Raw genomic sequence first — 20,864 nt, 5'->3', positions numbered from 1 at the left:
CACTAAATGTTATACTTCACCAGCTGGTCGCTAACTTTGACTGCTGTTTGGTACTGAGCAGGCTAGTGGCTAAAAAGTTAGAAAGTCAGGTAAGGATTTTCTGGAGTTTGTCACTACGAGAGACTCCTTCACATTAGAAGTAGTCATTGTTAATATAAAGATACTAATCAGTGCAGCTTTGATGTACTTAAAGGCTGCCTACTTTGAGCAAAAAAGGCCAATTGCACTCAGGTACTATCTGAAAAGTAGGCCTATGTGACTCTTGTCTTCAAGGGTCAATTGTCTTCTAGTGGCATAGTGGTGATAGGGCTGGGTATTGTTAAAAAATTTATGATACCAGTGCCCTTGAATTGATACCAATTCCTGTAGAGTTCTTAATTTTAGACCTCTTTTGTCTACTTCATTTGATACCTATCATGTGAATGGAAGCAGTCAGTTGCATAAATGCCACCAAACACCAAAGGTGTGTAGTATAGCCATACTTTCCAAGGTTTTGGTGTAATCTTGGCATGCTGAACTGCCAACTCCATCAGATACACCACTCTCAACTTCACCACATAACAGACTCCATGGGTTGTAGCTGCTGCAGTAATCAGCTAGTGACATGTTGCAATAAACTGAAGAATGCTTGCGGTAATCAGCTGTGAGCAACACAATACAAATAGTCATTTTTTGTTAGATCTAGGTACAAAAATGCAGGTTTTGTTTAACTGGAGAAGTTTCAATACTACCTAGTACTGGATAATTTCAGACAATACCTGAAAGGTAATGGGTACTGATAACCAGCCCTAGTAGTGATTGTGTGAGAGCTGTTATCCATCCAGAGAACCACATAAATTATTTCGCAAACTCTAATTTTATGCTCATGAGCTGATGCAGCTGTGTGATTTAAAAGCATGTTGATACTCTTGTGATCAGTTTTGGATTCTTAAGGTTCTGAAAGGACGATATGGACCAGACCAAGCCTTGCGAGACTGCATGACAAACAACTCCTCAACATGCTCACACACTCACACACACATACACACACGCAAGCGCGCACACATACACACCAACAAATTAGTCATCAGCATTATTTTTGCCGCTCTTTAGTTTACATTCACTGTGTTTTTAATCTGATGTACAGTAAAAAGGTCTTTATCTCAAAATTACATTGATTGACAATACCTCAGTGTTTTAGATTCAAGTAGAAGTTGTCTGTCCTTGTCAGGTAAGATGAGACAAGACTGCTTTTGGGTGGGTTAAATTTTTTTTTTTTTTTTGCTTTCCAACAACCGGGATCAGCTGTTGGTAAGAAATTGCTCTGAGGCCAGTAATTGTTGGCCAGGAGGAAAGAGGCAGCATCCATCACACACAAAGAAATGGCCAAACTATTTTTTTCACACTTGTAGTTTGTTGTAGGCTCCCAGGGCCTTTCCCTGCCACACTGGCGTCTCTATGGCTATTCTGTACAGCAGAGTGTGTCCCCTCCCCTCCCAGGGAAGCTTGCTTAGTTATGTACATGTGGGGGACAGGAGCTGGACAGGAGGCAATAGTGCTTTTTGTTGTGTGATTGCAAGCTCTCCATCAGTCTCTCTCTCTCTCTCTTTCTCCCACTCCTCTTCCTCCTCCTCTTCCTTCTCGTAGGCCTACGAGGGTCAGCGGACCTGGGGAGCGTAGCCCTCCTTCATCAGCCCCTCCTCGTAGTCTGTCTGGCACAGGATCATGTTGTTCTTCAGGAAAAACTTGTCTCCCACACAAAACCTGCACCACACAAAGAGACAGAGGAGGGAGAAGGGTTTACATAAGCATCAAAGCAAGAATCTCATCATTAGCACTGAGCTGTAGGCTAGCAGGCCTAGCCAGCTGCAGCGCTAGCATCCTGACTACAGTGCAACATCTCTAGTTTAGCAAGCGTAACCTCAGTGCCAACACCCCCCTTCAGCTGCAGCACTGCTGTGTGCAGGCAAGGTTCTCCTCTAGGAAACAAGTCAACTCAATTACAAGGGGGGAAATGCAGGGCTTGGGGGTGGGGGGGTGGGCTGGAATTATCTCTGTTTCAAGCCGGGGTTCCTTTCCACCTGCAGCTCTTACAGAAACCCCCACCGACCTCCGCAGCGGCCCGTCCTGCTCCAGCCAGGGGGGGCCACAGTTACGCTTGACCTTTCAGCACAGTGCCAAGTGGAGATTATGTTGAACGCGTAAGAGCAGTAACTCTCCCTGTATTGTCCTGAGGGCTGCTTATCTCCCTCAATGTGCAGGTTAGACAAGGTCGGCAAGCAGCGGTGCCAGTGTTTACCAGGGGGGAGGTGGAGCCGAGGTGCGGGGGAAGGGGATGGGGACAGTGAGCCTCGCCTCCGTTTGACTTCCTTGGATGTTAAGACTGCTGAGTTCAGTGCTGGGAGCTGCACAAGGCGGATGGAGCTCAGGTACCTGACAAGCTCGGGCTGTTCGCAGCATTTATTCAGGGCTGCAGGGCAGATTGAGAGCATGATTTGTTACATCCATTTGGGACCAATTAGCAGGATTCAAATACACCGTAGGTGTTGGCACAAAATACCAAAAAGTGTGAGAATGGTGTGTTTCTGGAAATAAATCCAAATGCTCTGAGGAAGAGCTGACATTCATTTTGAAGAAAAAAAAAAAGAATCACGTAAAGCTGCACACTGATGTAGTTTTTGAATTTACATACATTCTTTGAATTCACGCACATTTGTGACTTGGCTCTATCATATTCGCATTGACCCCAAAACACGAGTTTTATACACTGTTGGAAAGAGGACATTCGTAATGACTGTCAACAAGCCATGATTTTGAGAAGGACTTTAAAGTTTATAGTACAGCTTTATCAAAAAAACCTATTTAATTGTTTTGATCGGTGGACCCTTTTATGCTATTACAGACTAAAGGAATATAAATAAGACAGAATGTTGCAGAATGGACTACTTCACCTTTTCTTGTTTTCTCTTTTCATTTACCACACCAGTAAATCTGAATGAACTATACTTTTGCGCTCATGGTTTCTGTAAAATTAATGGAAATGTGAATGTTCAAATGTGAACAATCAAAACAAGCTAACAATGTGAAGCATGCCCACACTGACAAATATTTAAAGCTGTGCAATGCTAAGCCATTTCGAACTATCTCAAAACCCACTGTCCTGGTTCTGGCCTTGTTACTATAACGTAGGGACATGGTGGCGCAACATGGCAATCTCAACGAGGACCTGCTCCCTATGTAGATATAAACTGCTCATTCTAAACAAAAACATATCAATTCTTATTTTCAGGTTATTATAAACCAAAGACAACATTCTTATTATACACCACTTCTGCCATTAAATCCCCCTAAATCCTACACACTGGACCTTTAAGCCTTTTATTCATAATTTCAGTGAGACATAGAGCGACGCAGAGAGAGTGGCGCTAAGTAGGATCAGATTACAGCCGACAATTGTTGCTGCTAGCTTGTAATCATCGTCGTTACAAGCTACAAAATTGTAGTTATTGTCTGAATTTGGCAATAAGAATTTTGTATTCTGAAAACAAAGACTTTATTTATTTAAAACACCAAAATGACAACCTTCCCAGCACTGTAGGAAATGGATCAAGCGCCCTCGTTGACTCCTTGGAAGCTTTGTCCAATAAAACTTCTTGCAGCATCTTATCGGGAATTACTTCTGAAGCTTTGCCCCTTAATGCTGGAGTTGGACAAGAAATACTTTACAGGAATGGTCTTGAATGTCTATTTCTCTTATTGCCAGGATGCTTGCACACGTTTATTACCAAACTAAACACAGACGACTAATATCCATTCATGTGGGCTGTTTGACATAGTGATTAAGAAGAGGCAGAGGTGTGTTTCATGTAATAGTGTCATCCACTCTAATAAAAATGTCCTGTTAAAATGACACATCCTCTCCCAGAATCTATTAGTGTCTGTCTTTACTGACGCTGAGCCCACTCCCACTTTAACTTTATCTCCCTTTATTTATTTATTTTTACCCCCTCTATCCACTAGCACTATGGTCTCCCCCTTTGTCTTCCTCCTCCCCCTCCTCTCAGCTCTTATCCCTGCCCTCCACTTATTTCACACGGCCAAATTGTTTCTGCTCGGTGAAATGTCAACAGCATATGTGACATCTGTGCACCAATTATGATGAGGATATTACACTGGGCCCATCACAGGCGTGTCTAATAAAGGACCTTGTGTTGCCCTAGTATTTCCACTTTCTTTAAAACAATTGCAGGGTACATCCTCTATACAGCTCTCTATTAGAGGATGCTGATATCTTGGTTTGATGCTTTCAGTAAAAAATAGTATCAGCTAATTTGTGTTGCTCACTACTGATATGAGTAATGATTTACTGTATTAGCTTCAGCAGTATTAGCCTATAAATCCTGCAATTACGTCTGATTCATCCTGATTTCAGGAGCTGATCCCACAACCACCATAAAAATACCACCACCCAAATTTCAGTGGAGAGTAACAGTACTCCATGGCAGTTCAAAGGCCTTTCCACACTGACACCAACACACATGTGGCAGAAACTCTCAGTATGTTTACATAACATTAAAGAAAACTGATTTATTTTGTTTGTCTGCCTAAGACTGGACTTTAAAATACATGTAAACGTGTTAGCCCAACTGAAGTCGTACTTGTTCAAATTTTTGAAAGTCAGACTAACACACCCAGATAATGGGAGATGAATTACTCCTTCATGTATACAGTCAGTCGGACATAAACTGGCCTCTGCGCATGCTCTACAGTTTCCACCCCGAGCTTTGACCCAAAGTCAAATAGCATTAAATGCTTGCTTCCCGTGCTTGTATACTGGGACAAAGGCAGTAGTCCAATTAAGTGGCCTGGTGGAGCTGTAACCGTAGGTCGACTTACTTGTGCATTTAAACATGCTAAATGAATAATTGTAAATATTCAGACAAAAAGGTAAGGCATATCTTTTTAGGAATTCAAATCATCAGACAAAACTTATATTTCATGTTCTTATAAATATACATATATATCTGATTTATAACCAGTGGGCGATTTAAGGGGGGAAGAGGGGGGATGCCTTCCCCCTTAATAGCTAAAAGACCATAATGTGTCTTGCCATCCCTCCCTATCCCCTCTAAGGTCATTAATATGTGGACTGTGGTCTGTGTCCAGACCCAAACACCATCCTGTCCAACCTGTACCTATAACTAATAAAGTATTGAGAATTATTTAATTTTGACGGAGCATTTAAATTTTAACTGCCGCAGCTTTTCTAGCCTTTATGGCACTGGTTTAGCAACCAGGGAAACTCACAGACCAGTTACGTTGAAAATCATCTCAACCAGTCAAACCTGTGCAATCTTATAAGCATTGCGACTCAAGGCAGTTAGTGAGATACAAACATGGGAGAGATAAGACAATAGACAACACTCACAGAATTGAGAGAGTCAGAGAAAAGTAATGCCACATGGCGTGTCCTGAAAGAGAACTGGACACAGCATTGGAGGTGGAGCCCTGTTTGTTTCCATTGAAGTTCCTTAGTGGTGCATAAAGTCAAAAAGTTTGACTTCCAGGGTATAAAATTACCCAAATCTTCAGCATCACTGGGCTCATACAGCTAGCGTACTGGAGATTTTCCTGGATGAGCAGCTAATATCTAGTTCAGCCCTCTGCTAACTTGAATAGGGAAGAAATTATTCATTTGTGTGGCTGTTCTAGACTTCTGAAATGGTATCAGACAAAATGGATCAAATCCTGATAGTGAAACAAGCCGTTTTGTGGGGGTTGTAACACTTAAAAAAAATGTATCCACTGATTTACAGAGCTCTCTTTTCCAATGTAAGTTGTACTTCAACGGTTTGGCCACTATGGTGCTGTTCCTGTAAGCCTGGCGAAAACAGAGCTTTTAATTAAAAATGGGCAGACTCTTTGAGGCATTAAACATTAAATTACTGCCTATCATCCGTAACTGTACTGTATGAAGGGATGTCATTCAAGAGTGCAAAAAACACTATACAATTATAACTCCATCTGCTCATGAAGACTGTGGGATGCTGTTATAAGCTCTGTGAAATGCAACGAAGACCTTGAGTTCATATTATTATGTCAAATAGAAATAGATTTGATTTTATTGGGTTTGAATTTTGGGGAAATGTTTGCCCACTGAGCAAAGACACATCCAAAAGATGTTAATTTAACCTCTTTGTCGAACATTCAAAATACGTCCACTGAGGCAGGCTGTTTTCACATTTTTTTCCCTACAAAAAGCAGTACACCCAAAATCATACATATTCCACATGCTTTGAAAGGCTGCGATCACGTGATCAATGCACTGATGACAGTAACAAACCTAATCTAATTTTACGTTATTTACGTAACTGTATGTTGAGGATGTAATTTCATTTGTGGGTTGCAAATTCCTAGGATCTCATATGAACTGTCCTGTTAGTATATAATACGTTGACTGAGGAGCCAGAATGGAATTTTCTGTCTTTTCATGTTTAGTATTGATGTCTTTTGGAAGTTTGAGATGATAACAAAAAGTAGACATGCACAATATATCTGCTATCAACAATTAAAAATAAAACTCAGCATAAAACGTGTTGTTTCACTATGAGCTAGCTAAAATGCCCCTTGTCTCCTTTGGGGAGAGACTGTCCAAAAGTGTGTGCTATATTCCCAACATTCTCAGCCCTGTCCATGATGACTCTTTTTTCGGCATAAATGCAGCACTGTCTAAGTAAAAGAGACTCTTTTTGTGGTACTATCCCAGAAGGACAAATGGGTTGCTAAAAAACACCAACATTTGGTAACAAAAAAAGCCACTAGAAAAAACAACAATGACTCACTTTAACACAACAGGACTTGTTGTCTCGCCTAAGTGTCACACCATCCACCATCCCCTCCACCTCCCGATGACAAAGTCTGCTCATACTGTACATACTTTACTTCAGAAATGTTGATATGATTTGTATGAAACGTACAAATGTAACATATTTGTGGTTTGCAGAAGGTAAATTGCTAATATTTTCTTCTGGCGACTTGGCTGAGCATATGGTTCACATCTTTTTCATACTCATCACACTATTCAACGAGCCCCTGAACCCTCTACAGAAGCATCTGCTTTCATTACTTTGTACTTATTTACTCAGGTTCAGGTTTTTTCCTTTATTTTGTTGCCCATAACATGCTCCTGTATGAGCAGCTCATAGAAGCTAACTAAAGCTCAACCTTCATTAAAGGTTTACCTTGACACCACATCTGTTAGTATCTGTAATCATATGACGGTGTGCAATCATATCATGGATTCTAACATTAGAGTCAGCTTCTGCTGGTGCTGTCTTCCTCTCTCCCTGCACTGCCATCACTTTCCTCCCTCCATCTTCCTCCCTTTACTTAGAGGTGACTGTGACTAATGAGTCTTTAGAGACCTCTTGTTGTAGGAAGAAGAGAAAGAATGGCTTCCACAGGCACACACTTAAGAGATGTATTGCGATGCCAGCAATTTGCCTCGGAGGCCCGTGTTAACTAGAGTATTCACTTTCCACTCAAATGAAGAAACAGGGAGATTGTCAAAGAGAGAAAATAGTCTCAACTGCACCAAATCTAATTACTGTTAGGATGCATACAGGTTCAGAAACACTTGGCCCTGTGACACTGATGCTTAATTGTAACAGCATGTTGTAAATCTTCTCTGGCAGATTGCTGCTGGGCAATCAGACGGCAGCACAAGGACACACTGAAGATGAGTTTTTCTTTGGGGAGTGTAATATAGAGAATATAATTTCACATCTGGAAAGGAGGTTGGTTCTGAATGTCCACTGCTGTTGGGTTTTAAAATGTTCTGGCATTTTATCCATTCTTTCTCCGTATGATTCTCAGCACTCGTAGATGTCAGGTTTCTATACTGTACCACCAAAAAAATCTATTATTAATCAAACAATGTGGTCCCAAATGGAGCAGATCATCATATTAGCTGCGTTGCACCATCCAATTTAAAATGACCCTGCTTTGCCAGAGTATAAACTTCATAAAAGAAATGTAAATAAGGCGTTTTCAGACCAGAGGAACTTTTCACAGTTCTAAGAACACCATTTTCACTGTGTATGCACCCCGAACACTAAAAAAGATCATAGTTTATAGAACACAATCAGACTTTTTTAGCACTTATTTTAAAGTAGCTACTCTCCCAGCACAAGAGGAACCTTGAACGCAAGTGTATGATGACTGGTCAAACACATGAGTCAATGCGACACAGGCTGTTTGTATATTTGCCTACAAAAAGTAATGCACCAAAATTCCTACATATCCTACCTAATCATGAGCCAGTAATTTGTGTATAACCTGTGTGTTTCAGAAGGCTGCGATCACGTGACCAGTGTGCTGATGGGAGTAAAGAGGGAAGCAGTCCCATAAAGTAGCAGGTTGGGGTGGTGAATGGGTCACAAAACACAGGACTTGTGTGAACTTTGAGTCATTATAAGGTATGTTGTCACCATGCTTCTTTTCCTATACCTAACCACAGTAACCTTGCTGGCCTAAACCTAAGCTCCATAACTATATGTGAAGTACGTGGCTTTATGTTATGTACCTAACACCATTTGTGTGGTACTAATTCATAGGATATCATTTAAGGATAAGTTGCTATTGGTGGTGAAAAAGCAAACAGAGAAATGCGCTTGAAGGTATGTAGTACTCTGGGGACCTCTTTAATGGGTGGTTTCTCTTAGAGAGTCCTGAGAAAGGGTTTGGTCAGAACAAACTCATAGTTTGCAGTCAGTCATGAGACAGATGAGAGGAGATTGTACAAATACTACCTTGAATGAAGTGTGTAAGCTGACTGCCTTGTTAGTGACTGTAAGCACAAATAAACACTACAATGCCAAACTTCCAACACTACCTATTTCACAAGGACGCATTGATACATTTTGCTATGCCACTTTCTGGTGTCACCATTTTAAATGCTTTGTCATGTATCATGTCCACATTTTAAATGTCAAAAATAACAATTTGGCCAGTGCGTCCCATTCCAGAGGTTCTTCCAAATGCCCAATTCGCCTCCTTTGGAATAGACAGCTCCTAAAATGTGACATGCACATAACTAGTCAACCCATTATGATGAGTTCAGTCTAAAAATGCAGACCTTGAAGGATGTGGCCTCTGACAGTACACAACAAGGACCTTCAGAATGCTGAAAATGTATGAACTGGATATTGGTTGATTCTATCATCTCCATGAGCTGGGAAAAACTGACATTTATTTGTATAAAATGTGTCATTTTTACTTTAAATTGTGCAGGATTACGTAGTGAAATTGTGTCTCTATTAGGCTGGCTGCACAGGCTCTGAGTTCTCAACACCAATCATACACAAAGTGACAACTGTGTCCCTTATTGGCTATTAGGCTTCTGTCTAACAAGCCTAACTCATGACATACAAGGCACCAGTGGCTGAGCTTAGCTGTGCTGAACCCAATTGGTGTCAGTCTCTCCTTCCAAGGCTCCAGTATGGAGCATCCTCCCTTATCAGCACTGACCTTCCCCTGCACTGTCACCCATCCTGCTCTCCTCTGCTCCCCTCTACTCTAACCTTCCTTCAGCCTCCCTAGACTGTGGCCTCCAGCTCATCAGGGGGAAATTGGGCCAGCACTGGCTAGATGATGAGGCTGGACGACAGCCCCATCGATTAGCTGTCCCCCAGGGCTGATCTGTGGCTAACTGCTTGCTGGATGGAGTCTCATATCTCTGTCCTTATTCCCAACACCCCCCACCCTCACCAGCACCCCCTCTCTTCTCAGAACCAGCCCCCCATCCCTGGCTCTAAGACCACGGTGGTGCCTTCTTTCCCCAGCTCAGGTAGGAAAAATAACAGGTCTGGCTAGTGGGAAGGTCACGACGGTAGATTTATGTCCAGTTTAACAGAGTAAGGCCACATTGGGTGCAGACATGAGCAATCAGAGCCAATGTAGGATCCTATATTTTCACTGATAGACCAGGGACAGGAGCTATTCACTCCCCTCAGCTTGATACCATTTCAAAGTCATGCACAGAGCGCAGAAAGGGGGAAGAGGAGGGGGCTTTTGCTTTCTGGCAGATACACAAGTAAGATAACTAGTGAGGCTTTTCCATTTATCTTATTCCTGAAGCAGGTTCAGCTCTCAATGCTTCTTTCGTGGCAAGCAAGAGATTGCTGCCAATTTGATGGTGATGATGACAAAGAAGAAGGAAGCGGTTGCAGGTCATGATTGCGGCGACATGTCCACTCACTCCACTAATGGGCCAGTCTTTCTATCTCAGTGCTGTGCTAACTGGCCTATAACTTAAGCAAGGCCCTTAATAGCTGAGCATGGCAATGACCATTAGAGTTCTGCAGTGAGTCCCTGATGAAATCAGAATAATCACTGGCTTCAAGTTCCCTGTCCTTGCACTGTGGGATACAGTGGGGTGGATGTACCCACAAAGCAAGTTGATGACGTGGATAGATGCATGAGCGAGTATGTTTGTGTGCGGTGGGGGGTGGCTGTATGTTCATGCTTGATTGTAGCAATTCAACCTTCAAACGGCAACATGGGCTGCGGCTGACCTGCAGGAGCGGCGGATAATTATACCGCGTGACCCCGGCTGACCTCTTGATCGCCTGCTCTGTTTATCAGATTTCACATTTTCTGATGATGTTCCACAGAGAAATCTCTGGGCCATTTGTGAGATGGATTAGATTGCTTTATTGAAGGGCCCCGTGGTGCGGGGGGGGGGGGGGCTTTCATGTTTGTTTGAGGCTGGGGAAACGAGAGGGGACGGGGCTGGTGTAGATGAACAAGGCTGCAGATCGGTATGCCAGACAAAGACCAGAGGGCCATTTCCAGGCAACAAGACGCTGAGAAACTGCTCAGGAAATCTTAAGTGAGATCTCCTGATAGATCTCAGGCTGAGGCTGAGAAAATTTGTAAAAGGTCATTCTATTAATCTGGGTATAAATGTTGAGAAACCCACTTAGGTTAGACTTATTTAGTAGGGTTGTAGTCATCATTCAGAATGTATTAATCCTGCTCTGAGTCACAAATCTTCTAAAAGTCAGACATCAATTAATTCACAAATGTGACTTGCTCCATTATTTTTAGTTACAATGACCCTCAAAAACATTTTCAGACTTAAACACTGTTGGAAAGAGGAGACTTCTAGTTTTTTTAATGATATCAGTATTGTTTTTGTACTCTAAATAATATGTCACATTACATAATGATTGTCACTGAGCCATGAGTTTCGAAGTTTAGCTTTGTGGTCGACAAGAGCAGTGACAGCCCATTGCAATGTATCCTCGTAGAATGGTTCGTATGATATCCTACAAAAAAGCATGCACAACAGTTCATATGATATTCCACGTAAGAGATTATGTCCTGAATGTACAGTTACATAACTAACGTTAAGTTAAGCTAGTAAAAGAAAACATAGTGAGGACGTATCTTAAAATGACTCAAAGTTCACTTAAATTTCACACGGATCTGAACACGCAAATCCAGTGGAAAGTCTCAGGCAAAAGTCTGTTTTTTTTTACAAAAAAAAAAAAAGAAGTATAAAATACATGGGATATGTAAGAATTTGGGTACATTGCTTTTCATAGGAAAACGTACAAAAAATTTGTGAGAACAGCCTGCCCATTGGCCCTCTGAACTGCAGGGGGCATGCTGTACTCCAGGAGCCATCCCCAAATGACAAATACAAACAAAAGCTTGGGGCCACTTTTATCTTGTAGCCGGTAAGATATTGAAAACAAGCATACCCAACAACACGGTACAGGAGGACAAGAAACTACTGTTAATGTCGGTAGAACTGCAGTGTATTGCTAACTGTAAGCAAAGTCTGTTAGCTAACAGAGACAAATATTCAGAATTTATGATGGTTTCAAAGGGAGGGAGTCAGCACTTTTTTTTTGTCCCTTTTATTTACATACTGGGAAAACTGAATGAATTATACTTTGGTGTTCATAATTTACGAAAACTGAACAATTGAATTGTGGAGAATCTTACAAAGCTTATGATGTGTAGACTATCCATATTGACAAAAGTGTAAACATTTAATCTTAAAATTGGTGCATAATGCTAACCCCCTAACACTCAAAGTGTTGCACTTGAGATAGTTAAATGACAATTTTTTGGTCTTCTCTCGTTTGCACTTGGCTGTAGCTGCTAAGTCAGCTGCAGTTATGGCATGACTAGGTGCATTAGCCTAACCCTCTGCACTTTCACTGGTGGTTTCTAGGTGGATGGTGCTTTAAAGTCTCTTGCTTGAAAAGTTAGTGTTACACAACAATCCACTGTGGCTCACAAGAATGTCTATACACTGGGAATAATAATATAACTAACTGGCCAGTATGTTTCAAAGGTACTACATGTTAGCTTCCTTTTTCATCTTGCTGTTATGGATAAGTGCTGCACAGTGATTTAGCATTAGTTAGTTCATGTGATTGCACAAGGACTTATGGGTAGCAGTTAGCTTATGTTGTGTATTGTAAATTAAATGTTTTATTATGTATATGTGAATTTTCAGATGTATTTTAATTGAAATAGATAAAACTTAAATTAGATTATCAAACAATCAATCACTCCTTGCAGTAATTCCGAGGACTCCCTAGGGGTTACAGACCCTCTGCTGAATACCCAGGCCTTAGAACTTGCTCACGCGGGTTTTAAAGGGTTTCATTTTCTTAAAGTCAAGACTCTGTTTATTTGAACTCAGATAAAAATCCACTGTCCTGGACCCTGCCTTGTCACTATGAGGTTACGCTTGTCAGTCATCGTTTAGATAGAGATAGTTGGATAGTGCAGCTGAGTATTAGCTACTAGTTTGTCATCATGCCTTTAAAAATTCTACAAATATACAAATGTGTCTGAATTTGGCATTGCAAGTTTTATATTCCGAAAGCCAAGATTTTGTTTATTAAAAATCAAATGAAACCCCCAAAATAATCAAAACTCAGTATGTTGACACAGATCCATGTTTATCTAGAAATAAGCTGTTGCAACATCCAACTGATTTTGAAAGCACGCCATAAATGTTAGATTTATGACTCTGGAGATTAAGTCTTACAGCAGCATAAAACTCCAAGACAGTTCCTCTTAAAACAATAGCTTGATAATAGGCCGTTGACTGTAGTCTCATGTTAACAGACAGAGGGTAACAATATTAATTTGTTCATCAGAGTTTGATTTCAAAGTTTACATCCTGGTTGAAATATGTTATCATTTCAGCTACTTTCTGGGCAATGCCATTCCTCCATGTGGACTGATGAATTCAAGGCAAATGGATCGATCCTTTAAGTTCATATTCGTGCACAGGTATTTCTCCCCTAACAGCTCTACCAATGTAAAGAAACAAAATGGAAAACAAAAAGTCAGAGCTGAGGAACAGCTTCAATTAAAGCCGGTGCCACACCATAAATCTTGGCCAGGCCCCGGTGAAATTGTGATGGGCATCTGAACGGTGCTTGCAAGGCCACAGCGGACCATGTGAAACACACTGGCGTCGATTTTATTCAACAGTTCATCAACTGGCCTAATGTAAAAAGAAAGATTTGCTCGCGCTTTAATGGGTTTTAATGTGGGAGAGCAGAGTTGGCCTGCCTGGGCCTGGCTGATGAAGATTAGCTGACTTCTTCCATTAGGAGAGGCTGTCTGGTGCAGCCGGCTGAAGTGGCAAGACAATAACCGAGTGCTAATTGTGCGTAACCAGGTCCTTTGCCTTTAGCATGCGCAATGTGTCTGGTTTGTATGTGTGTGTTTGCACGGGGGTCCTTGTGTCTATGTGTCTGCAACAAAGCCAAGTTTGAGAAAAGAGGTGAGAGAAACACGGGAACGCAGCCAACACATAACCTTCCTGATGTCCCCCTAATGTTTGAGAGTGTTTCTTGTTACCTTCAAAAAACCTTTGATACAATTCTGGTTTGTTCATTAGCTCCAAGAATGTTCTCAGACAGCGGTCCATCATAGTGTCATGGCTACTCTCTGAAAACATGTATCCTCTAAGGCTCTCCAGAATGTTAGAAGAATGTTCCTGCAAGGTACCCATAACTATGCACAGGAATGTTTCACCTATGTTAACAAAACTTTTTGGGGCCCAGGGTGTGCAGGGCAAGATGCTTCAGTATATTTTTATCAAAGTTTGTGGGATCTACCAATAGTGCTGTAAACCTCCATTCTGATGATGTTTTAGGGGATGAGTTGTGTGTTATTCACACAACTAATTCTGTCACTTTTTTGAATAACAGCAGACTTTTTTAAGCATTTATGCTTTACAGACAGAGCAAGGGAGAGAGTGGGGTTGACGTGCAGCAAAGGGCCCAGGACTCAAAGATGGGCCACTCTGGTAAGGATCCAACCTTAATTGACCGATCCTATGTCCTGCCTCTATTAGTTACTGTTGCTAAGTTGGACAAGCTTTACAAAAAAGATGCATGAGAATGGCAGTGTCAATTAGGCAGGTACCACAATTATTTTTTTTCTGGGTGCAATGTAGCTTCAAGAAACAGACAGCAATGACTACAGTATGAGATGGAAGGAACAAGGCAAAACAACACGGATCGAGTCTTCGCGTCTCAACGAAAAAGAGAGACATAGAGACTGAGGATGATGAGACTATTAGTCAATGTGTCCCCCTTTCCTCTTCTAGGAATCAGTAAAGTACTCTTTGCATATAGTACTGACTACAGACCAATGGTGCTGACCTAACATTAATCTCTTTACTGCAGAAAGTTACATTAGTTGCTTCAGGGCAGCACGTGGCCTTAAAGAGATAATATAAACAAAGCAACGTTAGCCATTATCTTTACTGGCTAAATATGTCAGCAACCAACCCATCTGTCCTTTTCTAAATCTCTTCAATATTACAACTGATATAAAAAGGAACCTGGATGAAGCTGGTGAGCTGACATTAGTCTAATGGCTCTTGATGCAGCAATATGTTGGCTAGCTTGTTAGGTAGCCTTTCACTAACATTCGCTGACTTAAGATTTGACTATATACAATGTAATGTGTCCATGAAGATTTTGTTTCCACACAGATGAGCCTAGCACATAGCCTAATGCTATCAAGGTATAACAGGAAAGTTGACTGAGATTATGCTCCAAGCAGCACAGAGCAAAAACGGGAAGGGACTTAGGAAGGGCTAATAGAGTGCTCTAGAAATGAGTCAATGGGTTTTTTGCATGAGTTTTGGTTTGATGCCTGAAATAAGGTCTGTGGTTAACACAAGCTGAAGAGACTTTAACATTTGTTTTGCAACATAAAATACGTCTGCAAATAACCCACTGTGAATTTTGAAGCTTTTATGTGTCTTAATAAAGACGGTTGCTAACGAGTGGCTAAATGAGACTACAGAACGCCATCACACTAAACACAGCTTTATAGCCTCGCTGTGTTGGTGACGGTAAGTCATGCAACCTTGGTGTAGTTTGTTTATTGCCTAACATTAGCTTTTTACTTCTGATGATTGCATTTAGGTTTTATTTTGCTCAACAAAATGACAGAGCTTTTTCTGCAATAATCCAAAATCCAATGGAAAATTCCCATTGACTTGAGGTCACCAGGGTGATGCTAACTTCCGTCAGCCTACAGAAAAAAACATCACTCCTGGGGAACTCTATGGTATGCGCTCTTCCCATTAAGTTGCTTACCCAACGCATATGCAAAAAAAATAAAAAAATAGCTTCCAGGTTTACTTCCATGATAAGTGGCCCACTGAATATGTGTAGTAGTGTTTCTCTCTCTTATCCTGCCCACAAGTTCCCACTCAGCTCATAGACTTTACATTGTGATAATATCACAGATTTTTAAATCGCTTTTCTCAGGTCATGAAATGTTTTACAAATACATAAAACTCCATGGATCAAACTTTCATAATAGAAAGGTTCATGATTGACCTTTATTGCAGTTCAAGGTTTCTTGTTCACAATTTTACAGATGTCTCTTTTATAATGATAGCCTATAGGGAAAATGCTTTTTTGACCAGAGGATTTTTCTGCTGCAATACAGCAAGTGGCCACTAGGAAAAATTGGCAGCAAGACTGAGCAGCATTTCAGAGGGCCTGGCTCTTCCTTGTAAACTACTGGGGTGCTCTTAATTCTGTCACTTTTTATATATAGAATTATTTGTATTACCATGAATGCTGTCGATAGGAGACTATCCAAAAGTGCACTCAGTCATCTCCATTGGAACAATTATTCATAACAAAACACATGCAAATTACCCAGAATTTGTGAAAAGAGACTTTAAGGCAGTGGCATGCGGCCACTATGAATGTAGGCTTTTTGGCCCTTGGGTGTGGCTATTCAGAGAGATATAGACACTGTGGCGTTAAGACCTGGTTTTCATGACGGGCTCATTGGAAAGAGACACTGCATACCGCTACAGAGAACACCGTTCAAATGGTCCATCAAACACCACTGTCATGAAGTTTGTGGGGGGGGGGGGTGGAGTTGGTGAGGGATTTTGTCACGTTGTTGTATTAGCAACTTGGGGCAGTTGGGGCAGTTGGGACCCTCTGTGAGGGACATGTCATTGTGAGGGCACTGGCCATTCCAACCAGGACATTTAAGAGAAAAATACATAATGATGTAGGTAAATGAGGGTGGACAAAAGTAATATTACAATTCAATCCACCACCACTAACTATGAGCTTAATAGTACGGGCTTCACAGAGATAGGACATATTGCAGGGCTGCTGTACTGGATTGCTATAAATTGCAACAGTGTACATAATAAACTCATTGAAGGGGTAGCAGAGAGGTTCAGTGAGGGGGACACTGGAGTTTATTAAACAAGGGTTTTTCTATCACTGACTTCAAACAGCTCCCTCTTCTCTGCTGCTGTGGTAAGAAGCCGTGTCCTGAAATCTCTGACCACATCCTGTCTCCAGGATGCAGGAGGAGGCCCGGTAATGAAGACTGATGGGAAGCATATGTACAGACATGTAACTGCACCTGTAGCTCTAGGCTGACACTGTACAGTAGTAGTGCAGGATTCTAATCACTGTGCTAGGTCCAGCAGGTGTCCCTAAGGCCCCGGATATGTCTACTTGGTCACTGGTTAGAGTGATAAATCTACGATGTGGGATCTTTCTTCAACTTTCAGCAGCGCTTGAGATTCACTACGCTGCAATCTCGCTTCCCCGACCGGCCATCTGCCTAGATGCAGGTATGGGAGAGGAGCAGGAGTGTGGTCCAATCACTCACCTCTGATTGCAGAGCTGGCACGCAAAGCAGTCCAGGTGGTAGACGTTCTCCTTGGCCCTCATGACCATCTCGAAGGCTGGAATTAGCTTGCTGCAGGCTGCGCAGTTCCCCGTTACGCCAAACAACCTGAGACACACACAAAGAAGACACATGATGTAAGTCATTACCTCAAGCCTCAGTGCGCAAAAGAAAAGTCTTGACACACACAGGCAACACAGTAAAACACTGTATTTATCTCTACCTGATTATTTCATTTTCATCTTATTTTTCTTATTTACTTCAATTTCTGGTGTTGGTTTGACAGATCTTCTCCAAACTGCCCAGGTTTTTCACTGACTGCTGATTGCATGATATTTCATTTAGTAAAAAAAGCTCATGGCTGTCACACATGCTCTGGGGAAAGCTTTAAACTAAAAGGTATCAGGGGATTTGTCACCCCCAATAGTTTTAATAAAACCAATATAAATGATAAAGATGTGAGTCAACTTTTTGTTTTGGGGACACAACAGTTAAACACAATTTTTTCTCTTCCAAGACATCATGTCAAAGTGTCCTTAGGCAAGATAGTGAACATGGATTGGTCCTGATGGCAGTGCCATTAGTAGGGTTGAGCCAAATATGCGGATGAAAAGAGTATCCAGTAGACATAATGTACTTTTTACGACTACCAAGTATCATCCGTGTAAAATGTGCCAATATCCGTACTTGTGACAAAGGAAAATCCTCATTTGCCTAGTCGTGTTCAGTCTCTTACTTGTGATCAGAAATGATCTGAAGCTCAATTCTGGGATTGTTCTGTAAATAGTTTTCTAATAAATAATATACATAGCAACTTTTGATCAACCCATACTTTTAGGCTTTAAATTACAACTTCTGGTTAGGCTCCACCCATTTCTGGTGCAAGTCCCACCCACTTCTTGGCCAAATTCCACCTTTCCAAGAACAAATATGGATACTGATAATTTAGTTGGTTGGAGAGCTACAAATACACATACAGATAATGGTGTACTCACTCATCCCTAGGCATTAGTGATGAGCAAAAAATGAAAGAACAAATCATTTTGAACTACTCTTTTTAGTTTTCAGTATTTACAGGGTCAGCCTGTCAAACATCCGAGCGCTCATAAATCCCAGACTTTTCCCACTTGTTGTTATTGTAGGTTAAGGCTACGGTGAACAAATGAGTGAGGACTCGAGCTGAAAGCTCCGCCCGCCAAGGTCAATACTGCATTCACAGGCTCCCTGGGTGGCCGTTTTTCTGAATTATTTTCACTTTATTGCCAGTTTCTTCCATTCCAACATTATTCAAGTTTCTTCATTGTGTCCTCCAGTCCAACCCGGTCTCACTCCAAAGTCGTCGAAAATCAGCGCTTGGTCAGTGACTTCGGGCATTAGACACCTACAAAAAAAAGCTGTCATTTCACGTTGACATGATACACAGGTGGTCACCGCTATTGTTTAATGGCACCCGACGGCATCAGGGGCAAACGCAGCTGGACAACAAAACTTAAGGCCATGAAAGTTCCAGTAGGGTAGGTGGGAGGGGTGGTCAATGGGTCCAACAACCACCAACTTCCACCCAGCAGGGTGGTGTTTGCTTCCTGTATGATCGAAAAGGCTAGACCCTGTACTTTTGTTGCCTGAACCCAACCATGTGCATGCGTAGTAAAAATGTAACCATGTATGCTTGTTGTTAAATGACAAAAAAGTCAATTTATATTATTGTACTGACGTAATGCGCTTATTTTGAAAGAGATTGTATGCAAACTGTAAATTTCCTGTGAAAATGGAAGTGTATATTGAAAACAGACAATGCATGTAACAGTCTGAAGTTGACACGGTGTCCTCGAGCATCAACAACCAACGCACCCAGGGAACCTTGCACGTCATGTGGACATAGAAAGTCCACGACCAAACGTTGGAGTAAGAATGTTGTCCAGTTGTATCTTGCTTGGACTACATAACACTGCCTTGACGATCTCTGGTGGTACTGCTCCGTTTTGTCTGTATCCGCAAGGTTTCAGAAAACCTGACAAATACATACAAAATACATGTAGACCATGGACAGAAGGCGTATCTAATGTTGAGCATGAGTGAGCCCTTAGTCACCAGTATAGGAATGTGTGTGTGTGTGTGAATGGGTGAATGTGGTGTAGGGTAAAGCGCTTTGAATGGTTGGAAGACGAGAAAGGCGCTATACAAATACAGGTCCATTAACCATTTCCCAATGAATGAAACAGATTTATTTCATCACATCATTTTGAGTCCAGAATCTGTGAACCTGACTCCACCCACCACCATATCCCACCCTTACATTCCATTATAACCCGAACCACACCGAACAGAATTACCAGACAACGCCTGCTTGTGCTGCTTGTTGGTGCCTCTAAGAGTGACAGCTGTCAAAGAGATTGAGGTAAACACACTAACATGAGCTACAGAGACAGATAGGCTCTGTGAATCAGACACAGAAATAGGCTGGACAGAGGCGGGCTACAGTTGCACAGTAAAAAATAGCAGGGCCACAGCTTGTGCCATAGAAATAGATGGGACATGGCCAGCACTATTGCCCAGGGAGGACCCTATTATTTCTTCGCCTGCTCCGGGGACATTAATGTGAGTATTCATTAGGGATTCAGGGCTGTTACTACACAGTGACCTAGGCCAGACTAGCAAGGGAAAAAATATCTGATAACGAAATCATATAACAAAATAACCTATTAGGCAGACTTCTTGAGGCACTTTTAGCCGTCGTTGTTAAAATGATAAAACGGCATGCCACTCTCAGAGTCTGTAAGAGATCGCAATCTGATAAATGATCTCAGGGCTTGGGATATGCAGGGTTGTTTATTAACCTTCAGAAAGTATGTTTCCCAGAGGCAAAGGAAGCAGATAGATTGTGCCCTCATGAATAGCTACAGAATTAAGAGCCACTGTCAACACACCTTGAGACAATGAAGGATATCTCTTGTAACATGGTAGGTGGGAGAAAACAAAGAGGGCCAATTCGATGGATTAGTGCCGACGTAATTAAAAGAATTATGCCTTTTCCTTTGAGCAATCTAAATTTAGATACATTTGTGGTATCTCTCGTCCTTTCTCTTTTCTGCACAAATGTGCATTGCCGGAAGGCCTTCACATGAAATAGATATTTCATCTATTTCTCTCCTTACAAAGCCGAGTAATTGATCTAAAAAAACCTTTCAAAAAAGAACAGAAAATGATAGATTTAGTGTGAGATAATGAGCAGGAGTGTTTGAGCACAACAGCAGCACTTTGTATGGCATCTTTCGACAAAGAGTCACAATGCAGCCGCTTCTCACCATGCAGGGGCAAATGGCCTTGTCTTCCAGTAATCTGAGTCATTTTTAGATAGCATGCACTCAAGGTTCTGTATTATAAATGATGGAAGGTATTTGTGTAAAAAAGTGATGTTTTAAGCTTTCTGCCTGCCAGCTTGAATCAAAACGGTGTTCTGTTTCGATGTTCGCCGTGTCTGTCCATGCTCTTCTCTCATCTCTTGCAAATTTAAGGTGGCCTGCGCAGTTGAAAAGGACTGTCACACTGCTTTGCTCTGAGAAATTCTGGGTGAAGGTCCTAATATCTGTGAACAGCCAGTGTCTGTGTGTCTCCCATCTGGTAGGCACCAGAATCAATAAATAAGCCCACTA

General features: G+C 41.6%; 1 protein-coding gene across 3 annotated transcripts in view; it reads right to left on the bottom strand.

Annotated features, from left to right (window-relative positions):
* Window positions 1-804: 804 nt before the first annotated feature.
* Window positions 805-20,864, bottom strand: part of lmo3 (LIM domain only 3) — a 67,991-nt gene continuing 47,931 nt past the window's right edge. For 2 of the 3 annotated variants that reach the window (XM_033614144.2, XM_033614142.2), the window contains exons 3-4: window positions 17,194-17,319; window positions 807-1,743 (exon numbers count right to left, since the gene is read on the bottom strand). In XM_033614144.2, coding sequence (XP_033470035.1) covers window positions 1,638-1,743; window positions 17,194-17,319 — 232 coding nt within the window. In that variant the 3' untranslated portion in view covers window positions 807-1,637. Of the gene's footprint in view, window positions 1,744-17,193; window positions 17,320-20,864 lie in introns of all 3 variants that reach the window. The other variant, XM_033614143.2, reaches the window with a different exon arrangement.

The sequence above is a fragment of the Epinephelus lanceolatus genome, chromosome 23 (genome assembly GCF_041903045.1).
Source record: "Epinephelus lanceolatus isolate andai-2023 chromosome 23, ASM4190304v1, whole genome shotgun sequence".
Classification (NCBI taxonomy): domain Eukaryota; kingdom Metazoa; phylum Chordata; class Actinopteri; order Perciformes; family Serranidae; genus Epinephelus; species Epinephelus lanceolatus.
Note: the sequence above shows the minus strand (reverse complement) of the source record. Positions and strands in the feature narration are given on the sequence as shown.